This window comes from Aristolochia californica, unplaced genomic scaffold (genome assembly GCF_029961685.1).
Source record: "Aristolochia californica isolate CCGP_79_NKW_82.1479 unplaced genomic scaffold, dmAriCali1.0.hap1 SCAF_10, whole genome shotgun sequence".
Classification (NCBI taxonomy): Eukaryota; Viridiplantae; Streptophyta; class Magnoliopsida; order Piperales; family Aristolochiaceae; genus Aristolochia; species Aristolochia californica.
Genome location: NW_027181771.1, coordinates 711291 through 733449, shown reverse-complemented (window position 1 = coordinate 733449; position 22159 = coordinate 711291). Strand labels below are relative to the sequence as shown.

The following is a 22159-nucleotide window of genomic DNA, read 5'->3' as shown; positions in this document are numbered from 1 at the left end:
AAAAACTATATAAATCCATGTAAACTCTCTTCGTTCATTCAATTCAAGGCATTCAAAAATCTATCCCCTTTGGCTCCATCTCTTGTTGTTGCTCTCAATTACTTTGAAGCTCTTCTCCGTTCATTCATTCATTTATGGTGGCTTGATTTTTTAACATTCCGGGTGGCTAGAATTTTTTCTAGTATATATATATATATAGATATAGATATATATAGATATAGATAGATATATAGATAGATAGATATATATATAGAGAGAGAGAGAGAGAGAGAGAGAGAGAGTGATCATTAACTAGTTCTATGGGCACATTGTAAAACCAGTCTAATTTGAAAGTGGGAATTAGGGAGTTATTAGATGGCCTATTGTGTGGAAAGAAAAACCCATTATTAGATGACTAAGTCTCCAATACAAGTAGATAGATGGAGATTTTGGAAACACTACAGATGACTTATTCGATTAGACACTACAGACATTAAACAGCATTGCCCACAGGCAAATGCGACCCGTTATTGCAGACTACTGCTACATCCTGGTTTCCAACATCATCAGTTTAAGCAAGACAAGACATTGAAGTCCAGCATTAGATGTCAAATGCCCGAGTGGGTTGTGTAAGTAGGGCATTGCAAACAGCTCCACCTGGTCCCCCAAAGAAAAAGTATCTGCCAAAGGTGGGATCGTACCCATCATCTTGAAGCAGGTAGCAAGATTTCTTAGTCTCGTCTATTATAAGAGGGCTAGGCACATCGACAAACGCGTCGCTGTTGTCCACATACTGAATATTTCTTGCATAAGCTGCATTTCCATATCCTTCACTTGGGAATCTTCCACTACCCATCGGCGGGTACGATGCTGTGCCGGTGATCTCGCCTCCCCAATCAATCCTATCTGCACTTAGAGCTAAATAGGTGAAGAGGGAAGCTGGCCAATACCCAACCCATACTTGACCAACGGAAGCCTCTTCATAACTCAACCACCAATTTCCAGTGGCGGAATCCTGAGAGTGAGTGGACAACATCGCAAAGGTTAGAACATAATCAAGCTAAGACTTATAATGATTTTAGAACTTTTTAAACGATCAAGTATCCAGTGGTACCTTAATCACAGTGAGTCTTATTTCTACTTGGGCACCGCCGGTAGTAGAGGTTGGTAGGATCATTTCTGGAAAAATGTTTGGGTCCACTTGAACAAAACCAGAGCACCTCAAATTGTAGCATCCAGTAGTTTGATAACCATCAGCCTGAAGTTTAAGCAGTCATGCATGGCTCGTCAAAAAAAAAATAACATTCAGTGGACGAAATCAAAGATATTCTCTCAAAAAAACTTACCGTCCAGTAGATGAACAAGTGAGTTGCAGTATCCCCGTACATATTCGGATAAACCTAAATAATTCAGCAAATGAGTATCTGATAATCTTCATAGAGAAACAATAAATTTGATTATGACGAGGGTATTGTTTTCTCATTTTTCGCAGTGAAGTATCACTTACTTGCCATCCAACCTCAATGGTGTTTATTTCCTGGTAAGGTCCGTTAGTGATCCATAACTGGGCAAGACTGAAAATCCCTCCTGTTCCTGTATTCGGTTGTGGATTCCAAACATTGAGTGTCACTGCTGTCCCGTGGTATGAACCTGAGCCTGGCATTCTAGCAACAGCATACTGGTAATAAAAACGAAACAAACACAAGCTGTTAGATATGGAAATAACAGGTTTTGAAGAAGAAAGCTTTTGGTTGTTTCATCATCATTTACCTCATGAAATACAGACTGTGAAAGCTTGTTATGCCGGTCACCTTTTTGCTGTTTTTTAACGTACTTTGAGACAGAGCCAGCTCTTAATAAATCCTCCATTTGGACTCTTCTGAGGGGAACAGTTCCAACAGGGCAACCTCCATCAGATAATCCACTCTTCATGGCTATGTAGGATGGATCTCCCTTAAACTTGTTCTTCACAAAACTAGGCTCCATCTGCACCACAACTCCCATTCACGACTCTCACAAATTAACATATCAGAAAACAACGACTAGTTGCTTGCAAAATGATCATATGCGTTAAGGGAGAGCTAGAATCTGATAAACTTACCTGGACTGTGTGATTCTTCAACAAGCTGTGATCAAATGCCGGTTGCTTGAAGATATCAACACAATCGAAAACTTCGCCATGCACATTCTATTTTCAGAACAAATAAAATTCTATGATCAAATCTTTATCCAAGCTAATGTTAAAAGAAAATTTTAAGATAGATAAGAGTCGTCGTTGAATAATTTATTTTTACCCTGATAGTTTTCACTCCAGGCCTGTTGATGAAGGCCAGGTACTTGTTCATCTCCAGGTATTCTTCTGAAGACAGAAACCCGGCCTCACAGCAAATGGTGAGTGACAGTAGAAGCAAAAACAAGATTGGAGTAGTTTCCATGTTTCTCAACACGTCAAAGCCTGAATTTTTTCCCTACAATTAGTGAAACATAAGCCATTTAACAACTAGAAACTCAACTTTACTACACCAAAAGAAACAAAAAGACAAAAGAAACAGGTTAAGGAAATCTAAACGCACTAATGAAATAGAACTCAGAAACAAAAGCAACCTGAAGCTCACCCAAATGGGTTTCTTCTTCGTGGTTTGAACTACTTGCAAAGTGGGCTATTTATAAGAGTTTCAAGCTGATCTTCTCTATTATTTAATCGAAACATGGATATACATGCACAATAATGAATCATATTCAAGTATTTGGCTTTTGGCTTTGACTTTGATTTGAGGTACTTCTTGATAAGATCTCGCCTTGATGCTAGAGCAACGCTGATTGTCTTCCTTGATTCTGATAGGCTCATAGATGCCTAACAGTGTTACCACACAGAGAAACAAATGTAAAAAATCTTGAAACTTTTAAGTATCCGAAGCAAAGGAAGTACGAGATAAGGTAAAATAACAACTTTGGGCACGTTTCAGGCTTTAAGAAAACAAATAGTAGACAAGTTTTAAAAAAATCATTCCTTCAATGTCTTTCAGGAATTAAAAAACTACATGTGATTCATACCAATAAGACATATGGTTTTTCTTATTGTTCAGGAATTAAAAAACTACATGTGATTCAAACCAATAAGAAACATATGGTTTTTTAATTGAAACAATAAGAAAAAAACCAATATATTTCTTATTGGTTCGAAAAGGAAAAAAAATGAACGATTTCAGGATTGTCGCTATGATACCATGTAAATTTCTTTATTTCCGATTCAAAAATACATCACAGATTACATTTACATATAGGGAACGTATCCCGTTTGAATTCAAATATAGGAAGTAAAATTTGGATCATAAGATCCGTTATTTTCAAATCGTAAGACCAGTTAGTTTCGGATCTTCAACAGTAGCCGTGAACTCTGCCAAATGTTTTCTACTGTTTAGAAGGGAAAATCAGTTAAAATCAGTTTTCAGCTCTTACAAATAGACTGCTTCACAGACCGGAGAGCCACAAAGAGGGGTAATCTATTGGAGCTCAGGTTGAATAATCTTCTATTTTCTCTACTGGGCTTCTCTTTTACACCAGTCTTGAATCTCTATTAATCCCAATTGTTCTGATCAGTGTAGGCGAGTTTGGTCAGTTTAAGATTTTAACTCATGGCCGGTCTGAGCAGAACGAGTTCCAGTATGATCCTTCTTCTTTGGGTCGTGTTTTCTCTCCTTGTCTGCTGCCAGGCAAGGCTTCCATCAATTAAAGAGTATGTAGAGATGAGAAAATATCTCTCTTCCATAAACAAGCCAACTATCAAGACTATAGTGGAGAAACATCTCACACTACTCCCTGTCATCTTCTTGCTGACATCTGCTGAAATTTTGCTGCATTTTGAGTATTGATGAAGCAAATTCATGTGGAAACAGACTGAGCAAGGGGCGATAATCGACTGCGTCGACATAACAAGCAGCCAGCACTGGACCATCCTTTGCTCGGGAATCACAAAATACTGGTCTGTGGCTCTTTGTTTTCCTCTGGTACTTGTTCATTTGTTAGAAGATGAAATTGTAACAAGAGATGGGAATTTATGGCTCAGATGGATCCTCCTCCTATCAATGGTGAAACGAACAACGAAGACTCATCATCGTCCACTTCTTTCATTTCCCAGACGTTAATTTCAAATAGTTAAAATTTTGTCAAAGTGAAGAATGGAATCAAATGAACCCAGATTTTCGATGAACACTGAAACCCATTAACCTCGGTGAAATTAGTTTCATTTACAGGACTAATCATATGAATGGTTCTAGGAGTACCCTCAAAATTCCAGTTAACCCACTTAGGACTGGTTCTAGGAGTACCCTCAAAATTCTAGTTAACCCACTTAGGACTCTCAAGATCCGAGTCAAGAAGCTTGTCTCATGACTCAACACAAGACAGGATCCAACTGAGTCAGACACTTTTGATCAGACAAGTCGACTTGACCAAGTAACGAGTCAACTCAGTGGTACACAGAACCATGAGAGCAAACCTTCCTGCTACAAACTCGACGACAAGGGGAACAACGTGGGCGGCTCCAGCCGGAATTTCTACTTCGGGGGGACTGGTGGGCAGCAGTGCAATGCTCTCATATCTAAGTCTAAGTCGACTTGACCAAGTAACGAGTCAACTCAGTGGTACACAGAACCATGAGTAGTGGAAGCTACTTTTCACCTTCACACAAAAACTTTTGTCAACCCTAACTTTGTATATTGTTTCTTTTGGCAGAATGAGACAACTGGGGACTGGTGACTGGGTTACAAAGAAGGCACCAACAAGCAATCGTATTACTGGCCGAATGTCATCTTCATCACTCTGAAACCACTCTAACTGTGTCAACTGGGGAAGCGATTCTTAGGAAATTCACATTTCTTATTCTAATTTGGGTAACATATTTATTATGCAATTATATTTTTTATTTTTAATGGAATGGGCTAAAATTAAGTGATCTAATTTTGTTAAACCCATTAAGGAATAGGTCATGGATATGGTCCATGAATATGGGCCAATTGAGTAGAAACCATATGGAATTATAGGAACCCTATATAAGGAGACACAACATGGTTATGGTTCCCAATATGCTAAATCACACACAATTTTCCTTCTCCCCATTCGGAAGAGAGACAAAGGTCCCATTGAGGAATAAGGCGATTTAGTTGAGGAAGACCACAACATCGATATCCGTTCTTATCGTTCATCACAGTAAATTCCGCATCAGAAGACGAAATTCACATAATGGATCCAAGTATGTATTCAATCCTAATTTTTTGGCATGGATTTACTATGGTTTTCTAACAAGCGAGACAGCACTCGGCAACAAGGGGCGTACCCACCCATGGGCAGCGGACATTTGCTGAGCGAAGGAGCATGGAAGGTAGATTAAATCTACAACATTCAGTATGCCGACACGTCCTTGGCGTTCGTGGATGCGCCGAGCGAGCTCACTTATCGTGAGAGCAAACCTTCCTGCTACAAACTAGACGACAAGGGGAACAACGTGGGCGGCTCCAGTCGGAATTTCTACTTCGGGGGGACTGGTCGGCAGCAATGCAATGCTCTCATCTCTACTAGGGTTATTTTGTACTAATATAACTCTTGGTTGAATACATATAGATATATATCATATCCACGGCTAAACCCTAAACCCTAAACCCTAAATCTTAAACCTTAAACCTCAAACCCACTGCTAAACCCTAACCCTAATTCCTGATTTCAATAACCTGAGTCGAATCCACTTCCAAGCCCTAATACCTTGAACATGATAATGATATGTATCAAATTTTAAGGATTCAAATGTTTAGTTCATAGACATTCACTCCTATTTTTGAAGGGACAACCTATGATGAATACAATGCACATGAAAAAATACCTAACTATTATCATAATAAGTCTTAAATTACCAGGTTATAGTTGAACTGAGTCCAACAAAACCTAGTCCCTTGTCTTAAGTTATATAAGGTTAAGAGAGACGGTGAAAACCGAGTTAACCAAACTAGGTTTATTGATTCAACTAATGGATAGTTTGACCAAGTCCATTCAATTGACTCATCAACATACAAGGAGATTTTTCCGTGCATTACACGAATACAAGTGAGGGGATGAGCACCTCCTCTCTTTCCCCCTCTTTCGATACGGGCAAGGGAGGAGTCCCCTCCCTAATCTCAATGGCAAAGAGGCTTGAAATTTCTCCCCCACCAGTACCAAGAAAAGGGGAGGGGACAAATAGTCCCCCTCCCCCTTTTACTTGGAATAACAAGGGAGGAGAGGATCCTACCCTCTTGTGGTTGTGCAACTATGGGAGTATTTCTTTAAATTTACACACGGCATTATCACAACATTATTGGTTAACTAGTAATTAAATTTGATTATTGGTGTATTGTTGATTTTCAAGATTCCATGATTTAGGTCATTGAGAAAAATGAGAGAGACACCTTTGGGAGAAAATTGGAGGAGAAGAGGTTATGGACTTGATTCCTAACCCTCCCCCTAATACTCTATTTATAGATTTATGAAACCACTGCAATACAATAATACCCCCTAAACTTAGGGTAACTTTAACTTAATTACATCAATGTCATCTCAATGAAATGACTCTTTATTTACCATCTTGCCATCTTGTATGTGGGCCTATGTGCCTTCTCCTTGATCTGTGGGCTTCGATCCTGTCTTCTATATCTCTTGGATGCATGGGTATTCCTTGGTCTTATGGGCTTGGGCCCATCTTCTAGTACACTTAAATATGCGAGTCTTCCTTGGTCGTGTGGGCTTAGGCCCTATCTTCCAACATGTAAGATTAAATTAAATCATGTGATCAACTCACCACATTGGTGATCGGAAGGACTCTTAGGTTTAAGCCTCACCTTACTTATTTTCACAATTCCCTATAAGAAATAATAAAAAAAAAAATTAACAAGTTACAAACAAAAAAATCGGTTAAAGAGAATTTTTTTCAAGAGAAAATACTTCAATGGTCAATTCGTTAAAAAAAAAATTTTATCGGTTTATTTTTCTATGATCGGACAAATGGTCGTTACGGGGTGGGGGCGCCCTTCAAAGTGAAACAAAGGGAACGATGAGGTGCTCCTTTAAAAAAATTTAAGTGAAAAAAATTAGTTTAAGGGTACCCTATTTTGTTTGACAATAGTGGAGGGTGGATGGCTGAATGCAATTAAATTTTACAATTAGGAGATCCAATGTAAATTATATAATTACTTATCTTTAGGGAGTTAAGTATAATTCATAATTTTTAGGTGGGTTAATCACTTAATATTTCATTCGCCTTGGCTCGCTCACTAGTCGTACTGCCATGCCATCGTAGTCTCTCATTCGGGTTCTCCTCAAACTGTTGCCCATGGCCAACATCCATCCTGAAACTCGCAAGAAAAACCATGGATCCTCCACCCTCTTCGTCCTTCTCGATTATCTCTTCATGCTCATTTTCTTCGCCTTCCTCTGTTTCTTCATCTGGAAGATGCTGGGATTTTGATTGCAACTGCGGAGGCGCAAGCTCTCTTTGCCTCTCCTTCTTCTGCGATTGAATTCCCTGTGCTTCTTTTAATACCATTGTTATCACCATCATTTTCTGTAACTTACCGTTAGGGTTGTTTTCTCAATAAACTCCTTTTGTTCGTCCAGTTCTCTTGTTCCCTTTCCAGGTCTCTGATGCGGATTCTGGATGTGTAGTGTTTCGTTTGGGTCAGGGGATTTCTGGTTTCTTGTCATGGGTCTGTTCTACATTGCAAATGTATGGATCTAGAAGATGAGTAACATTGAATCCTTACATCCAGTTGCTGGTACTAATTTTCCCTCTGTTTTGGTTTTTCGGTTTCTTTTTCTTTTGATAGGCAAAAAAGAAAAAGAAAGTGTCTTTATATACATGCATTGAGGCATCTTTACGTTTCTCACAGATTTTATGAGGAGCTTTTGAAATTTAAGGGTGGGTCTGACATATGCTGGCATGATGAAATCTTGTAACTGACCATTCTTCTGATGCAGAAGCATTTATATATGCAGAAATCCCTTGTTGATTTTCGTTTTTTTTTTTTCACTCTGTGCCTATACTACAAATCCTTTCAACATTTTGTGTTGATATTTATCTATTTTTAATATATTTGGATTTAGTTTTTTAGATAATTTCCTTTCAAAAGGATTTCTCTGAACTAACAAAAGTAGCATCCAATTAAATAGGACCAAGAGAAATTGTGTGCTCCTCTGCTGGCTTTTAACTGATGCCATCTGGGGCTTTAACAGTATAGATTGTTTATCTTCTTTCAATTCACAATGGTTTGTTTGCATCACCTTTCATTGAAGATTTTACTAATGGAATAACTCTTGAAATTGAGCTGACTTCAGTAAGGGTGTCGATTCTTCCAGTAATTGTTTTACCATTGCAAACATCTTAGATTTTGACATGGGCAAAATGCCTTTTAAGGAGACGCCCAACCCCTGCCTAATACAGTATCAGATTTCCAGTACTTCCATAGGATCCTGGACCTTGTTGTTATCTTTATTTTAGACTTTATGGAAGTTCTACAGGGTTTATTCGCTTAATGGCAAGGAAGAAGAACAAAAGTTTGTTTGGTCATTCATATTCGTTTCGCCATGCCTATTACTAATTCGCAAGAAATTATTGAATCAATGTCATGTCAGATTCTGTGAGGTGCAGAAGTGGGTTAAAGAAAAACTAACCAGCAATACAGCTCTCTTTGTTTCTATTTCATCTTCTAGCAGATCAATTATGGTAAAGGCAGCATTGATGATAATGATATTGATTTTATCAACAAATCGAATGCTCCAAGTACACGATTTGGAAAAGGGGCTTCTTTGGCAACTCTAGTTTCATGGACAGTGCTATAGAATGCTTTGCACATTCACTGGAAGTGTAAAATTTCTCCTAGGGCACTACTGTAAAGAAATGAATCAAGACAACTCTGTGGGCATGTTGAAAAGTTAATTTTGATTATCTTTCTCAAAATGGGGTCTTCATATGAGCTGCCAAAACTTGCATGTTTTGCTTCTTCCCATTTAGTGAACTGGGATGGTCTACCAGTTAATAAGATTTCCTTTTTACTGGTTACATGTTGTACTCTATCTTGATTGCCATTTAAGAAAGAAGTATTATTAATACTCTCCTTGGTTTTTAAGGAAGACAGAAGGGTTAGTGTTGTTGCACTTTTCATTACAGTCAATTTTTCTGGGAAGGAGTTAAAGAAGGGCTTGATATCTGATCTTGCAGTATGTAACATTTGTTAGATGAATCTTTGTTATTGTCATGATTAATGCAACCTTTACCGATGCCAATTAAACCATGGGAAGACATCTCTTTGGATTTCAGTGAAGAGCTACCAAAGCCATGAGTGAAGTGTGTGATTCTTGCAGTGGTGGATCGTCTCAACAAAAATGGTCATTTTAGTGCTCTCAGTCGTCTGCCATTCAGTCTGCACCAGCAGTAGCCTTGTGCAGTCCAGCCATTGCAATATTACATGAACAGGAACATCTCTTACAAGACAGGGATGAGGCATTGGGTCTGCACAAGCTACGCCAGGCAGATGCCCCAAACAACCACAACAACTTGATAGAAAAAGAATTTGATATGAGTAATTGGGTTGTTCTTCTAAGCCATTTGTTGTGGACCATCTGCTAACCTTTGCATGAGTTGAGTTGTTTGTTTATATCAAAAGAGATGCAAATTTGAAACAGGCAAAGCTGCTGTTTATTTTAGTGGCACTGCTTGTAGAGCTGGACCTTACTCATTGTCACCCAACCTGATTCACTTTTATAACCACAGTATGATCAAGCAAGAATGAATAACATTTACTACCCATACAGAGTGTATATTTGCCCCAGAGAGGCTGTTTGATCAACCATTACTTTCCAAGTTACAGTCACAATGTCTTCTAGCTACCTTTTTAAGGGCTTAAAACAGCATTGTCAACAACAAAACAACATCACTGTTCGGCATTTTCTTTTGGCAAGGTACTAGTACCCACTCACCCCAATGTGAGAAACAGTACCTGTGAATTAAACAGAAAACAACTAGAACATCTCATTGTAACATCATTTCAGTAGAGATCTTGCCAAATGTTCACGTGCTGTGGCCAGCGCTTGAGTTATTGTCTGCAAAAGGCGAGGTAACATACTTAATATAATTAAGACAATGCAGAAAACTGGCTATTTTGCTTTGAAAAACTTCAGAGGTTTATCAAGCGGGGAAGTGCAAATACCTGTTCAGACAAGGGAGCAGAACCATCTGTACCCTGACTTGCAACTTTTCCCGCTATAACACCAGCTTCAGTTTCAAGAATTATCCTGCAGGATAAATCAATTCAAAATAATTCATGAATCTTCAAGTCAGTATTTGCCTACTTCTAGCTTATGAAAAAGCACTAACGGTATTCCGACAGCAAATTAGCAGTGAATGCTCAACATTTTCATGGTTGATCAGATAATATGATCCTATAGCAAATGATAATCCAATTCAAGAAAAAGACTGAGATTGTCAATACCTCTATTTACCTATATAAATGTGTAATGAAGGGAAGCCAAATCAGCTGATCATGCAATAAAATATCGGAATTACTGATAAAAAAAATCTCCTAGTGGAGCTTAAATAGATAATCAAACATCTACCTACAGATCCCAGCCTTTCAAATAGATCATCGAACATCTACCTACAGATCTCAGCCTTTCAAATAGATCATCGAACATCTACCTAAAGAATTTCAGCCATTCAAACTGCTAAAAGCACTCATCCGTAGCTCATATGCATAAAGAAAAAAGTCATCCAACAACATTATTTGTGAACCCTGATTTCCATACGCCAAATGGAGACTACTGTAGGAGAAAATCATGACCACAGCACAGAACAACTTTCATCTTCAGCTAATATGTAAAATAGAAAATAGCTGTCTCACAAACTCTAAGAATATAGATCTAATCATTATTTTATTTGCTGCTTCACAAAAAATTACAATTTTTTTATTATACTAAAATTAAAATTTTATTATTTTGTTGTAGTTATGTAATAAAATTTATGTATAATTGACAGTATTTCCTACAAGATGGTCAAAAGCAGCAAAAATGAAACAGCAAACAAGCTAATTGATACTATTAAGATCAAATAAAAGAACAAGCAAAAATGAAATTCTTGAAAGCAACAGAATTCCATTATAGCAGTAACTAGGAACAGTTAGCCTACTTACCCTCCATCAATAATCTCATCAAGGCAAAGTAGGACCAGGTCCAGATTCTCGAGTGCAGTCATTTTGTCCACATTGTTCCTGAATATTAGACTTTTATATTATGAAATTATCAAGAAAATTAAAACAGAGCTACAGTAGCCCTATACAAAAGGAAACAACAAATTGCTAATCAAACCTGAGAAGAAGGCCAACTGCATCAAAAAATCCCTGAAGAACTGTAGCTAATATTAGTTCGTTTTCATCATCTCCACCAGTTACAAAAAAGTGCAAGTCCTGGATGAACTTGTAAACAACAATGTAGTTATCGAACAAAGTAACCTCCGCTGTACAATGACAAAAGAAGATCAGTGTTATGAATCACCACCATATAATATATTAAAGAAAAAATAGAAATTGAAAACAAAATATGACATAATCTCACATAATTTTGACACTAAAACTCAAAGACTCTTTGATAACTTCCACATCGTTTGTATCTCAACAACAATGTTCTGAAATCTACAACAGTGAACAGCCTCAGAGGAGGTAAACTGGAGACCAGCCACCACAGCATTCGACCACATTGAAATTGTGTATCAGATGACAAGGAGTTTTAGAAGAATTAGGCATTGAATGTGCTAAAAGCTTGCTGAATTTCTTTGTTTCAGTGGCAATAAATCTTAGTGCATTTGAACAAAAAAATATTCCAATAGAACAGATGATTTTTAATGATAAGAAGAGAAAAGAAAATACACTCATGTAATTTAACAAATGCAACATCAGATGGTGTATGTGACAACAGCATTCCACTCAAAAAAATTTAGAAGAACATTAAAAGAAAATAACAATAATAGTCTATTGAGTAATCCCCATAAATAGTTCAGAAGCCTGAAACAGAGGTACAAAATGCAATAAATTTTTAAAAGTTGAATCATCACCTTCAGTACGTGCATTTGTCTTTTGTGTTTTTGTAAACACAGACCTCTCAAAAGCTAACTTTGCACTAAGTGTAGGCCAATCATCAGAATAGTACTTAACAGCAACACGTTTCCCTTCAGAGTCCAGAAGAAGAATGTTTTTTATCAAAGGGCAAGTCTCCTGCCACATAATCAAGACATATTAACAGAGAAAAGAAAGTTAAATAAAAGGGTTAACAATTGAAACCAAAGAAAGAAGAAAGTGAAAAATGCTTCCAAGTAGTCCTGTGAGAAGTATTTGCATTCAATCACTCCACTGGCTGACCTCGAAACATGTGTGTGCTCTTCTTTCCTATATCTCCTTATTCTCTGACCATTGGGCTCTTAAGGCAGAGTATATGTTACATACATATCTAGTAGCTAAATATGATTTTCCGTCATCGACATATTTGAAACTTTATCAAGCAGAATAATTCTCCTCATAAAAATAACTGTTTGCCCAAAGATACAGCACGTAATCCAGAGCTAAGGTTAAAAGTTCATCTTTATATACCAGGAAGAAAAGGGAAAGCATAAAAATAAGAGAAATTTAATGTGGTTAAATTTTCATTTCTATATGCCACAATTTCACTGGATTCTTGCTCCATGCCGTTTATTCACTTTAGAAAAATATTATCCTTTATGTTTAGCAATGTCTAAAACAAAATACACCACACTGAAGTTCTTACAATGTGGACAATTTGGATTTCAGTTTTGTAAAAGCATAACCACCACTCAATCTTTCTTATGCTCCACCTCGTTTAAAGAGCTTTCATGGTGATCGAGGTTCAGCCTATCATTGTAAGAAGTGCATGACTATAATGGAATAAAGGCAAATCAGGTACCAAATAATATTAAGAAATAAAAGCCTTAGAAATTGAAGATTACCATTTATCTTTTAATGGTGAGTGTTAAGGAAAATGGCAGATTCAACTGCAACCTGACAATAGAGTTTTTTAAGAAAAACCAACCTGCACAAACAGTCAAATTCACCATTCAGATATACATCAATAGAAACAAAGAAAAATTGCATGCAGTTGGCTGCAAAGAAATTTACCCCCAGAATCACAGTTCACATCAGCTTCTCCACAGAGAGCATGATATAACTTTCAGGCAGAAAACTATATAAACAACAAAGCAGGGTTCATCATGATCAAAGGTATTTGGTCAACTCATAACTGCATGATTGACTTCAGGAATGTACTACATGTAAAAGATATACAAGTTAGATTTAGAAATACAGATTAAGAAAACCAGTTTTTGGAAAAGATTAGTAATATAAATGGCAAGAAAAAAAACTATTTTTAACTAGCGATACTGAAGCAGGATCTGACCCTTCTTAGTTGTTTTAAAGAAACACAGTGCCCATCTAGCCACATGAAGCAGAACAAACACACCCCCAAAAAAAACAAGAAAGAAAATGGGAGGCTAATGAAAGAAAGACCGGCCCCAACCAACACTTTATGCCTAAGATAGTTTTAAATTTCCTCATGTAATACATCAATTTTTTCCTTGGATGGCAAGTAATAAAATAAATTACTACACTTTCAACATATAATTGAACACATATCAACATATACAACATTAAACAAGATGCCTCATCAAACTCTGTCATCACGTCATTGATGCCATACACCTAAAACATGAAGCCTCTAGTGGTACTTAATAAAAGTTGCATACCTCTTACCCAACAGGGAGGAGAAAACAAATGAATGAGGAAGAAGAATAAGAAAAGAAAAAGGAAAAGAGAGAGAGAGAGAGAGAGAGAGAGAGAGAGAGAGAACTCGAAAGAAGAGGAAGCAGGAAGAGAAAAATTGCCTCCAACAATCCAAAACATATTAAAATCCAATTTCTGTCCAACACTCTCTCCCCATATTCTTCTTCTTCATCCATCCCAAAACAGAAATTGAAACAAAAGACAAATATCTAGATTATGCTGGGTTAGCTTGTCTCCAGTTTGTGTACTTGAAAATAAGAATACAACTGCACAAAATTCAAAAGGGAGAGATAAGGAGTGACCTTTCTCTTCCCTTCAGGACTATTGGATACTTTTTTTTTAAATGGGAGAGATCAATTACGGAGAGGTGGGAATAGATTGGGAATAGATTAAACAAAGTTACATGCCCAAAGACAATGTTTTACACAGCATGAAAGACAAGCAGAATATCAAGACCCCCTATAGCATAAGATTGATTTTGAAACATTAGAAAAAAAACCTTGGAATGGGCTTCTTACAGTCTCGAAATCATAGAAATATCTTGACCAAACGAGAAATCAAAGAGGAACCGAGATAGAGAAATGGAAAAATAGAAGATTTAGATAGAAACTCTGTCATGAAAGAAAGGGATGCAGAGGAATAAGAAAGCGAATTAAAGCAGAGGAAAAGGTAGAAATCAAAGAGTCGTTAAAGCTAGATCAAAGAGCAAGAAATGACAAGAATTAGAGCCCTGCCTACAACAATGAAGGCGCCAAATTTCCGGCACTGTAAAGCAAAGAGGGAATAAAAACCATGCAGCTGAGCTACGGTTTTCGAGCGAGAACTGAGAAAGCAGGAGCGGAGAGGTCGATGAATGTATATGAAGCGATGACAATTGGGACGAATGACAAGGAAGAAAAGCAGTGTTAACTCTTTCACACGCACCCAAGCTGATGTACGATTCGACTCGGCGAACCATTTCAAACAAAACCTTAGTGCTCGAGGAGTTACAAGAATTTCCGACAGAAAATGAAAGTGGAATCCTTGACCTGGATACCTTATTGATGCCGCTAATTGTCATCGATGCAAAGCACATTGCAAGGGAATCGACGAAGAGGGGCTTCTGTCCGTCACACAGTCCGCCACTGGATTTACCTCACCCGCTATGCAGGTAAGACGATCTACTCGTCCCTTCGTCTTCCGCATTCAGTTGTTTTTACGCTCGCTATTTTTTGTTTTATTTGACTTTATTTTACGTTTCACACATTCAAACCATACAAAATTCAGCGATCTTGTATGGCTTTATACGATCTCAACCCTCAACATTATGTGCGTTAGAAAATCCAATAACCAGCATCAATTTTTACTAACCTCAGACGAAAAGATCCACCTCCGAAGATTATTCACATCAATTTACGACTACAGAAAGGAACTTCTTTTTAATTTTGAAGGATCTCTTGTTTAGCATGAATAGGAGTCCTTTGGATCTGAGAGAGAAAGAGAGAAAGAGAGAAAGGGAAAGCGAGGATGAAGAAGAGTACCTGGTACGCGCGATCTGCCAGCGGGAAAGCTGTCTCGAGGGATTCTGGGACTTGTTAGTGCTTAATTTTTGGAATGTATGAACGAGAAGAGATATAAGATGTAAAGAGAAGCTTCTTTGTAGGTGTGGAATATGAATTAGTTATCATAATATGTAAATCCCTGCTTTTTTATTTAAATTAAATCTTTGAGTTTCTCTAGTATTTCTTTAATTTGTCATTATTTTTCATTTTTCGGAGCGAAGCATATAGACTCACTACTTGTAAAGAACAAGAATGCACCTTGTATTTACTCAAGTGGTGATTATTTTCAGAGCTACCCTTAAATAGTGAGTAATTTCTTTTTCATGCCCTACAATTGTGCTTCCTTTTCACCTTTAAAATCGAGCGTAAATTTTTTCAGTTTTTGACTATTTTTTACTAGAGTACGGAGTGATTTTTTTTCTCTAATATTAAGTTTTTTAAGTTCTTTTGATCTTCAACTTGACGGGGATAATAGCCTAAGATGAGTCTTATGCAAAACATTTCTCACAAACTTCAGGGAATCGACAGTGAATCTCATGCAAGATAAATCTCACAAAAGAAACAAACTAAAAGAAAAACGATAAAGTAAAAGAGGATGTTTCTTAATTGAGTTTTAACTATTTTATGTTTAATTTATCAAAGTTATAGTTCGGGTCTAATTGGGTAACTATAATCTATCTCTTTCTCTCTCATCTCGGAGTTCATGCATGATGTCATAAATAGCCAAAGATGAATCATATGCAAAGCATTTCTCACAAACTTCAGGGAATCGACAATGAATCTCATGCGAGATAAATCTCACAAAAGTTAGTAAAACATGATTTTAACTTTTTGGGGCTAATAATAGATAGTCGGGGTTTATTACAAAAAATGGATCTCCTAAAAAATTGAACTTTGTTTTTTTATAAGGATAATTAGCATAATTTGGTTAATTTTTGGATCACAAATGTCCTCATCAAGGTATACTAAAATTATCATTATATTTACCCACTAGATTTTTATCATATGGTTTTTATAAAAATATAAATTTTAAATAATAATACGTGAAAAATGGGACCTAATAATGCCATATTTAAAAATTCACACAACTTTCAAATTAGTTCATGCCTTAACTCCACCGGTCCAACCGTTTGAACCCAAACATAACTGGTTTGCAATTGGCCCGGTTTATACATTATTTGGCCCCCCAGCAGCCCGGCCCTACACTCATCCTCACGTGACACGAATCCCTTGCGGAGCCGCACGTGAACGGGTTGGACTTGATCGAGGCTGCCCACGTGGCAAAAGCAGACGGCCCAAGTGTATCTTATAAATACTCGCAGTTCTCGCGCCTGCCTTCGTCTAGACCTCCATTTCTCTTCGCTCTGTTTTAATTCTTCTCCAGTTAGGGCTCAAAGAGAGAAGAAAACAGGGCCATTGTCGTTCTCTCTCCCGGCGATTACAGTGGTTCTCCTTCCTACCGTTCTTATTTACCTCTGATATTCTCTCACTCCTTTATTTTCAGAAATTCTAGAATCTGCTCTCATTAATTTAGGGTTATCTGTAAACTGTAATTGATTTGAGGATATCCGTTCCCCCTTGATTCTTTTTGTATTTCCGACTTTCGATTGCATTTGGATATTCGGTAATTTGGGTTTTGAAGTTTCGAGTCACTCAATCGATGGAGAAAGAGCTTTTGGAGACTTTCGAAGCGGTGAGTAAAGCCGCGGAGGCTGCTACCGAGTCTGAGGGAGGAGCCGATGAGGCTCGGTGCGTCGATGGTTTGAAGAGGCTGAGGGATATTCCCGTGACCATGAAGCTCCTTGTGTCGACGCAGGTTCGTGCTTCATCTGCAAACCTTCTTGGGGTTAACGTTCGTTGGCTTTTGTATCTTTTTCCCTTTTTTTTTTTTTTTTTGTACTTTGTGGAGAAATCAATGAAATGAGAGCGTTTATTTGTGGATTTTTTAGTACAAACTCCAAAATTCTGGGTTTGTAACCTTTGCCGTAGTAGATATTTGGGGATTGAGGGATGTTTATTGTCTGTGTTGAGAGAACTAGAGGAAGTAGAATGTTATATGCTGCTGAAAGGGTTTGGCATTAGAAAAAGATTTGCTTTTCTGTGGTTTAAACCGAAGCAGGTTGAGAGTAGATTTCTAAGCTTTCTTGGATTTCTATGTTAGTTTTCGTTGCTACAGCGCATCCTTTCTCTTTAGGATTAAATCATTTTAACTTCAATTAACAGTCTAGTATTTGCGTATATGCATATGCAGATTATTGTACCGATGCCTACTGAATTAAATAAAATCGGTTCTCAGCTATCAAGGGAATCTTGAAAGTGGACTCCCTTTGCCTCTGTTGAATGGATGGATTTTCTTGTATTTTTACCCTTTACCATCGTTCTTTGAAATGCATGAAAAACGAATTCTATGGTTTTTAACATCATTAGAAATGTTTCCCTGTAGAAAAAGATTTACTTGATTGACTTCATTTCTTTTCATATTTATATACTCGTGGCAGTAACCTATCAATATTTCCCTGAAATAAGTGTAGATAGACTAAGTTGTTCTTTTTTTTTTTCCTTCTCTTTTGTGTATTTATGAATAAGAAGAGTATACAAATGCCAATGATTCATTACGTGTTGCTTGTAGCATGAACATAATATGATGTTTTATAGATGATTTTTGAGTCCTAAAATTTGTGTCTGCGTATCTTACTTACTCTAGGTATTTGCTGGTTAATTACTTTTTGCTGTTCTTCTTGGAACTTGAAAGTAGAAATGAGGTGACTTATTAGTTTCTCTTGTAATTTTTTTTATATGAATTAGCATCTTCTTGTACAATCACTTCCAGTTGATGGTTCTGATGAGAGACGGGCACGTACTATCTTTGGTACTTTAATTACTACTGAAAAATAGCTCAGCTTCTAGTCTTTATGTAGAATTTTGGATTCCTATGAGGTGGTTCAATGTGTTACTGTAGATAAGCTAATTACTGATAGTGATTGGTTTTTTCTCCATTCTTTTCTACTCATTTATTGTACCATTCAGAAGTGATTATCTATGTACAACTACTAACTCATAAATTTTCTACCTGATTTGAGGGGAACAAAAGAGTAAGCTTTATTTGTATCTGAATCACCGATTTGCTGTTGAGGCCTAATATTTGATAAAATTTCAGGTTGGCAAACGCCTTCGGTATCTTACTAAACATCCTCGGGAGAAGGTTCGGGTAGTGGCTTCTGATTTGCTTGACATGTGGAAGAACATTGTCATTGAGGAGACGTCAAAGAATGGCAAGAAAAACAGCAAGTCAGATGACAAAAGTTCTACCAAAATAGCTGTTAAATCTGAAACATCTGACGTGGTAATGGGAGGATGCATGAAGATTGAGAAGAAAGCTCTCAGTTCAGAAGCTGTAAAGGTGGAAAAGGTTTCAAGGTCCGAAACTGTCAAGGTTGAGAAGAACGGTAAGGATCAGACCTTTTTGAGGTCAGAATCCATCAAAATTGAGAAAGTGGATAAGAATGAGATAGTTCCAGTTGAAAATATCCGCAAGGAAGAAAATAAGCCAGCGGCAGGAATTAAGAAGCCGTCATCTACACAAATGGACCCGCCGAAACTGACTTCCATGATCAAATGTAATGATTCTGTTCGTGACAAGCTCCGGGAACTTCTTGCTGAGGCATTAGCCAAGGTTTCTGGTGAAGCTGATGAAGATATTGTTGAGGAGGTGAATGCCTGTGACCCTATCAGGGTAGCTGTTACGGTGGAATCTGTTATGTTTGAAAATTTAGGGCGCTCTAATGGTTTACACAAAGTCAAATATAGATCTATAATGTTCAACCTCAAGGATGCAAATAATCCTGATCTCAGGAGAAGAGTTCTTCTAGGGCACATCAAGCCAGAGAGGCTTATTGAGATGACCCCGGAAGAGATGGCCAGTGACCAAAGGAAACGTGAAAACAAGCAAATCAAAGAAAAAGCCTTATTGGAATGTGAGCGCGGTGGACCGCCAAAGGCTACAACAGACCAGTTCAGGTGTGGCAGATGCGGACAGCGGAAGACAACATATCATCAAATGCAAACTCGGAGTGCAGATGAACCCATGACAACTTTTGTAACTTGTGTCAACTGCAACAATCATTGGAAGTTCTGTTGAGGCTCTGCTTCAGGGTTGTGGTGGGTATATTAGTAGTGGAATGCCTAACAAGAGATGAGTTATTAAGCTCATCCTTGGTCTATTTTTTTAGATTTTCAGTGTTCTAGTAATTAACATCGACCATTAGCCTTTAAATCTTTAATGTGTTCATTCTTTTTTTTCCCCTCTCATGTATGCGTATTTTACTTGGTCCGTTTATGCTACTTATTCTCTCTCGGAATTTTGGCTGGTAATTAGATGTTTGATTCATTTTAGAGCTCTCTTGTTACTAGTCTTAGCAGGAAGCTGACACGGACAACCCATTAGCTTCTAATTCAGGTGGTATTTTATTTACTATGAACAGAACATTCCTTAGTATTCTTGCTTCAGGTATGAAGATTCAGAAGCAGTTCTGGCATCAAATACTCTTGGGATGAGTGTCTCATATGAAGCTGCAGCCATGTTTAAGCAATCTGGGAGGTTTCTTTCAATTGGATGGATGAAATATAAAGTATATTCAGCCATGGATACGAACCACATGCTTGGGAATTGCATATCTTTAATTATTGGAGGAGTTTGATGTGTTTAAAACCAAAATCAGTACCTCAAAATTTTATCATTTTTTTGATTGTTGAAAGCGGATTGCTGCAAATATTATATGGGATCTGTTAATGTTTCATTGAATCATTGTGTTTATTTTGAACATTTTTCTCTATTTTGATCATAGAGCTTTCTATAGCAGGTCAATACCACGTCCAATAGTTAGTTGAACTGGGTAAAACTTTTGAAAATTGAGCCATTTGATTGAATGTAAAAGAGTGGTTTTAATATGTCAAATCCCAATACTCTTTAGGATTTCCTGAGCAGAATCAGGGTCATTTTTTTATGTGTAATTCATGTGAATAGTGTCACAGGAATTGATGACTTTGATTTTGTCTTATGAAATCTTAAGTCATCTAAACTGACCCAGAAGAATTGAAAACAGAGTCAGCAGCTTTAAAGTGATGAAGAGCAAATCTCTATATAACTTCCTAACCTTGCAACATTTACATAGGATAAGTATGAGTTCAGTCAATATAAATAGAACTCAGTTATCCAGGAATCAGGTTCTACGTCTGAAGCACAAAATAAAAAAGGAATAACTTAAAATAGAGGAAATGCCAAGCAACAAAAATTTAGAGCTTACTGGTAACAGATTTGTCCCCTTTGCTGCATGATTGCAACTCATCTTCCTTCTCAGCTGTTTGCTTCATCTTGACACCTTCTTCGTCCTATCCAAGAAAACAGTAATATCAAACCATTGGTGGATGTTTCATGGTTTGTGATTTGCCTCGAACAATTTCAGTGAAGTATTTGTAATGAGAGAACTTTTTTCGTTGTTTGTATGATAGCTGCACAAACCTTACGACAAATGATAACGATGATTATGTTTTATGTTTTAAATTTGATTGATTGTAGAGAGCAGCAGTGATTCACCTGAAACTGATTGGTCTTTATCCGTCCCTCGCGTTCTGCTTCTCTGAGCGACTTTAGAGGTTCTCCCTGGAGGAATGAAGGTTAGCTATGAATTAGGGCTTTTTATCTTTTCGCAACAACATTGAGCAGAACTGCGGAATAGCAATCAAAATTATTCCTGTAAATTGGGCAATTAGTGTTTGACACACCTGAGACAGCCTCTCAGGTAATTCTCCATTAAATCCGGATGCCGCCCATTAATTGCTTCGAGATTCAGCAATTAAAGAGAAAAAAAAACTGCAGAGAAGGTCTGATAGTCGGTGAGACTCACCGTCCAAGAAGATTTCAATTCCTTCAGCTTTAGTATTTTCTTGATCTCCATCTCCACCCTGTTCTGCTCCTCCACCCTTTTCTCCCAATCCCTCATCCGCTTCTCCAGAACAAAATCTCTCTCCTTCAGAACTCTCTCCGTCTTTTCCTTCTCCAACCGTAGCCGTTCAAGCTTCCGTCGGATGGCAACGAGTTCCTCGGCGAGAGACGGATCGAACGGAGCTATCGCATCCTCGACAACGGGATGGTTCTCCTTGTTGGAATCGACAATGTTAGCTATCTGGAAATGTATCGGTTCCGTAATCTTTTTTAACGGTGTGGGAGTCGCCAGAAAATTCCTCGGTTGGAGAGGCCTTCGCCGGGACTTTTGACCGGTTTTCTTGGCTCCGGCGGCCGGAGGTGGGATCATTTCCATTTTGCTGGCGGCACCGAGTCATGCGAGCAAATGGCCGATCAGAGACTTTTGAGTGAGCTACGGTTTTGAATTTGATTTGTCACGGCGGTAAGCCAGTAACGGCTTACTCGGGAAAAGAAAAAGGAAAAAAAGAATTTAATCGTTATTATTAAAAAATAGGCGTAAAGAAAAGCCTTCTCGATGCTCCCTTTCAGTTCCTCCTCTCTCCTTTTTTCTTTTTTTTTTCACCTTCTCACATTTTACCAGTATCTTGCTTCAAGACGAGATCATTGCATGAACCCCTCCAGATGAAAGGCATTTTCATTAATAATGAAGCTTTTTCTGCAACCTTACCTAAAAATATATACACAGAAACATCGCCATTGACAAAACCTCTAGTACATATAAAACCAGCAAAAAAAACAAGACGAAGAAGAGCGTATAAACGGGTCACAGGCCTCAGGGCTCGCTAGATCTTCCCTTT

At 37.6% G+C, this 22159-nt stretch overlaps 4 protein-coding genes across 7 annotated transcripts; 1 reads left to right on the top strand and 3 right to left on the bottom strand.

Annotated features, from left to right (window-relative positions):
* Positions 1–472: 472 nt before the first annotated feature.
* Positions 473–2414, bottom strand: LOC137938910 (protein neprosin-like). The gene is made up of 8 exons (XM_068784021.1): positions 2274–2414; positions 2081–2167; positions 1750–1965; positions 1487–1657; positions 1326–1379; positions 1094–1237; positions 629–994; positions 473–529 (listed from the first exon to the last, which is right to left on the bottom strand). Exons 1-8 carry the CDS (start codon positions 2412–2414, stop codon positions 473–475), a joined length of 1236 nt encoding a protein of 411 aa, XP_068640122.1.
* Positions 2415–9774: 7360 nt separating this feature from the next.
* On the bottom strand, positions 9775–15466 carry LOC137939656 (coatomer subunit zeta-2-like). Of its 4 annotated transcripts, none has more exons than XM_068784859.1 (8): positions 15359–15466; positions 13179–13324; positions 13010–13092; positions 12104–12263; positions 11362–11509; positions 11187–11264; positions 10209–10293; positions 9775–10101 (listed from the first exon to the last, which is right to left on the bottom strand). In XM_068784859.1, the coding sequence occupies exons 3-8, from the start codon at positions 13010–13012 to the stop codon at positions 10042–10044; spliced, it is 534 nt and encodes a 177-aa protein (XP_068640960.1). In that variant the 5' UTR covers positions 13013–13092; positions 13179–13324; positions 15359–15466; the 3' UTR covers positions 9775–10041. The 4 variants fall into 4 exon arrangements, with proteins under 4 accessions (XP_068640960.1, XP_068640961.1, XP_068640962.1 ...); XM_068784860.1 differs by having other exon boundaries at positions 13179–13242; positions 15359–15456; XM_068784861.1 differs by lacking the exon at positions 13179–13324 and having other exon boundaries at positions 15359–15464.
* Positions 15467–16737: 1271 nt separating this feature from the next.
* LOC137939623 (transcription elongation factor TFIIS-like) lies at positions 16738–19687 on the top strand. The gene is made up of 2 exons (XM_068784856.1): positions 16738–17195; positions 18537–19687. The coding sequence occupies exons 1-2, from the start codon at positions 17040–17042 to the stop codon at positions 19515–19517; spliced, it is 1137 nt and encodes a 378-aa protein (XP_068640957.1). The 5' UTR covers positions 16738–17039; the 3' UTR covers positions 19518–19687.
* Positions 19688–20582: 895 nt separating this feature from the next.
* LOC137934012 (high mobility group B protein 6) lies at positions 20583–21695 on the bottom strand. Its single transcript, XM_068778189.1, has 3 exons — positions 21283–21695; positions 20973–21038; positions 20583–20767 (listed from the first exon to the last, which is right to left on the bottom strand). Exons 1-3 carry the CDS (start codon positions 21688–21690, stop codon positions 20672–20674), a joined length of 570 nt encoding a protein of 189 aa, XP_068634290.1. The 5' UTR covers positions 21691–21695; the 3' UTR covers positions 20583–20671.
* Between the last annotated feature and the right edge of the window lie 464 nt (positions 21696–22159).